This window comes from Megascapheus bottae, chromosome 7 (genome assembly GCF_031878675.1).
Source record: "Megascapheus bottae isolate mThoBot1 chromosome 7, mThoBot2.hap1, whole genome shotgun sequence".
In the NCBI taxonomy this organism is placed as follows: domain Eukaryota; kingdom Metazoa; phylum Chordata; class Mammalia; order Rodentia; family Geomyidae; genus Megascapheus; species Megascapheus bottae.
The window spans coordinates 28,103,008-28,106,474 of NC_143515.1; the positions used below are offsets into that span (position 1 = coordinate 28,103,008).

Below are 3,467 nucleotides of genomic sequence, written 5' to 3' on the forward strand. Positions count from 1 at the left end.
TCTCTGAGGATGTGGGAACTGGGCATGTGGTTGTTGCTGGGGAAGGGAACTTCCAGGCTTTAACCTGGAATGCTTGCCAGTCTGCTTTTGTGAAGAGGACTTCATCTGCGACCTTTCTCAGGATGTTCTTGTAAGAGGCCATTTCTAATGCCAGGATTTCTGTCTGCCATTTTCCCATACAGGCCTGTTGATACTTACTCCTTGCCTTTTCCTCCACTCACATGTCACAGAACTATCAGATCCTGTTATAAAAGACCAATCCCTGCCTAGGTCAACAACATACTTCAGAGACCAAGACAGCAGAGAGGTAAGTGTTCCAGGAGGAGAGTAATGTTAACGTCAGCTGCTTTTCTGACATCTGGGAGAGGATACAAGGTGGTTTTGGAGGAAAGTTTCTGCATCAATGAAACCTTAATAGGAACAAAGTCTGCCTCAAAGTTACAGACTGTAATCCTTAAACTCTCAAGAGAAGTATTGAATTTCTCCTAGGATCTTGTGCACTCATGAACTCAGGAATTGAGAAAAGAGACTGCAGGAAAGATAACTGATGCTCTCCCCTACATGTCTAGAATCCTCTTTCCTGTGTCTTTAATAGCGATTATCTAGTCCTTCTGCAAGAAACGTTGCCGATCAAGATGGCTCAGATCAACATGTTCTGGATCCTGCTCCTGTGTCTGATATCCTTGTCCGTGAGCCAAGGTGATCTCCCCATGACATGCTCTTGAACCACTCAGACCTCGGGCTTTCTTTCACTGCATTTCTATATGTAGTGGTCTATTTGGGAAAAGGCAATCAATATCAGGGATTTTTGATGTCATTGTTGTTGTTGCTGCTAAGTATTATTTCTACTCGAATCTCTTTAAATAGTCCTCAATTTATTAAGAAGTTGGGAATAGACTATCAAATTAATCCTTATCTATGGACAAATCAAGTATAGTTTGCCATATTAAATCTAATCTGATGTCTGATTTGGGGAAGTTTGTATGCACTGGGTCACCAGTGGTACTGAGAAGTGAATGGAGTGGGAATGAGTAGGGACTTCAATATGGAAAGCCAAAGGAAAAAAAAATGGGAAAGACTGGAGCCAGTAAAGAAGCCCCAGAAAACAAGGAGGATAAAAAAGTGGGAACAAATATCATAAGCCAAATGGAGAAAAGCAGGGATGCAGGAAGGTAAAAGTAAGTGATGGGTACATGCCCATATTGCATCCTTAGATTCTGGCCAAGAAACTTCAAAAGCTCCTCTTTCACATTACAGTCTTTGCAAGGCCCTGAGCATACACTATAATTTATTCTTTCTTCCCAGGCCAGGAGGCTGAGTCTGACCTCCCATCTTCTCGGATAAACTGCCCAGAAGGTTCCATTTCCTATGGCTCCTACTGTTACTACTACAACCACTTAGACCTGCTTTCCTGGGCTGATGCAGATGTGAGTATGGAGAACAATGTGGGGGAGGGTGTTCACATGCTGGTGACGGGGTGGGGAGAGGCAGGGGGGTAGTTTCTATTTTTTCATTGTCCTTAATGGCTTTGGTGAGATAAGAACACTTATGAACTGAACTTATCCTATTACCAGCCCAAGCTTGTCCCCTCCACTCTGTCCTATCAATCTGTGCTATCACCCACAGACTTGCTGGGGATCTATGACAGTATTATTATGAATACTCTACTGCTTTTTATCTGCTACAACCCTTGAGGGAAAAAAGACATATATGGAAATTTTTTTCTCAGCTATTAAATATTCCATGTTTTTTCCCCACAGATCTATTGTCAGAGCTTTAATTCAGGCCACCTCGTGTCTGTGCTCAACCAGTTAGAGGGAAACTTTGTGGCCTCATTGATTAATGAGAGTGGCATTCGTAATGCATATGTCTGGATTGGCCTTTATGACCCCAAAAAGGTTAGTCTTCAGCATACTTTATTGCCACCAAATCAGATGTGAGGGAAGCAGGAGATTTGACAGCTCAAGAACCAGGCATTATAATTTTCACATAATAACATCCTCTCAAGTGATTCTGCAATAGTTAGGATATTGAGGTTTACTGTAGCTGGCTAGAAAGAGATCTGAAGGCTCAATTTTCTAGGCATTCCATGCATACATGAATATAAAAGTTCTGTCAATTTCCATTAAAACTTGTTTATATGCCACCACATACCTATCTTCTTCTTTTCTATGTTGTATGAGAATTCTTTGCAAATTATATAGAAAAAAAGAGATTTGCAAAAGATTATCTGTTGCAGGGACTTGGGGAATCTGGTGTTTTACCAATCAAAAAGTTAAGAGCCAATGGCACGATGGGTTATGTGAACCTTGGGCTTCATGTTTGCAAAATTAGGAACCACTTTCTATAATGAGTGTTTAAGGGGATGTATGAAAGCCAGACCATTTCTTGTACTCAGAAAGGTGCTACAAATTAAAGGGCAGGAAAGATGAGAACAAAAGCAAAGGAAACAATACGATATTTGGGGATGGTAGACAATATGCTTATTTTTGTCATAAATCTGGGTAGAATTCTGAATGTGTTCATAAGCCACTTTCTGAGTGATATATGTACTTATCCTGGGCTTTCTCTAGAACCGTCGTTGGTATTGGAGCAATAATTCCCCAGTTAGCTACAAAGCCTGGGCCAGTGGATCTCCAAACAGTACCACTCCTGGATACTGTGCAGCACTGACTTTAAATGATGGTGAGGAGAGAATTTTTCTGTCCTTTTCAGTTTCATACAGATGATAGACTTGGGTGTGGAAGGCAAGAGAAGAGCAATGCCAATTTCAGGAACTGGAAACTTGTCTTTCCTGAGTCTTAGAATCATGAGGGTGACTCTTTTTGATTCTCATTCTGACTCTTCTCATTGGCTTGCAGGATACAAGAGATGGAAAGATTTGTCTTGTGAAAATAGTTATACTTTTGTCTGTAAGTTCAAAGCCTAAAGGAATCCGGAAAATGGATGCTCTAGATCTGGCCTGAAATTATTGTGGAATCTAAAATTAAATTTGACCATCACTCCAACTCAAAAGAGACTCTGTTGAACTTATATCAATAATTTTACCCATCCCAGTCTCTGGAAGTCTAAAACAGTAAAAAATAAATATGTGTTTCTCATTGAATTGTCTTCTGTACCCATTATTTCCACTATCAATCCTTGGGTGAGTGGCCATGATGGATGTGACTATAACACACCAAAGCCTTCTTTAGCTACTTTTAAAACTTTGTCCACATAATATGCATATTAATTTAGGAACCTGCTGGGGTTCAGCTTATGAGAAGGAATAAAACAATGATTTCATGTATAACCCACCCATTTTTGTGGACTTACTGTGATTTATATGAATCAGTACAGTATTGGGTGTGTGGTAGGAGACTGACATGACCAGTAATTGAGGAAAGGAATAGTGATTAGCCAGACATGAATATTCTGAGGTCAGGAACCCCAAATAGTGAAGGGAAACAGATGTATACTCTGTGTGC

The 3,467-nt window shown here is 40.4% G+C and overlaps 1 protein-coding gene across 1 annotated transcript; it reads left to right on the plus strand.

The window, feature by feature from the left end:
• The first annotated feature begins 635 nt into the window (after nt 1-635).
• Nucleotides 636-2,929, plus strand: LOC150060492 (lithostathine-1-like). The gene is made up of 5 exons (XM_090336122.1): nt 636-699; nt 1,306-1,427; nt 1,761-1,898; nt 2,574-2,685; nt 2,862-2,929. The coding sequence occupies exons 1-5, from the start codon at nt 636-638 to the stop codon at nt 2,927-2,929; spliced, it is 504 nt and encodes a 167-aa protein (XP_090192248.1).
• Nucleotides 2,930-3,467: the final 538 nt, after the last annotated feature.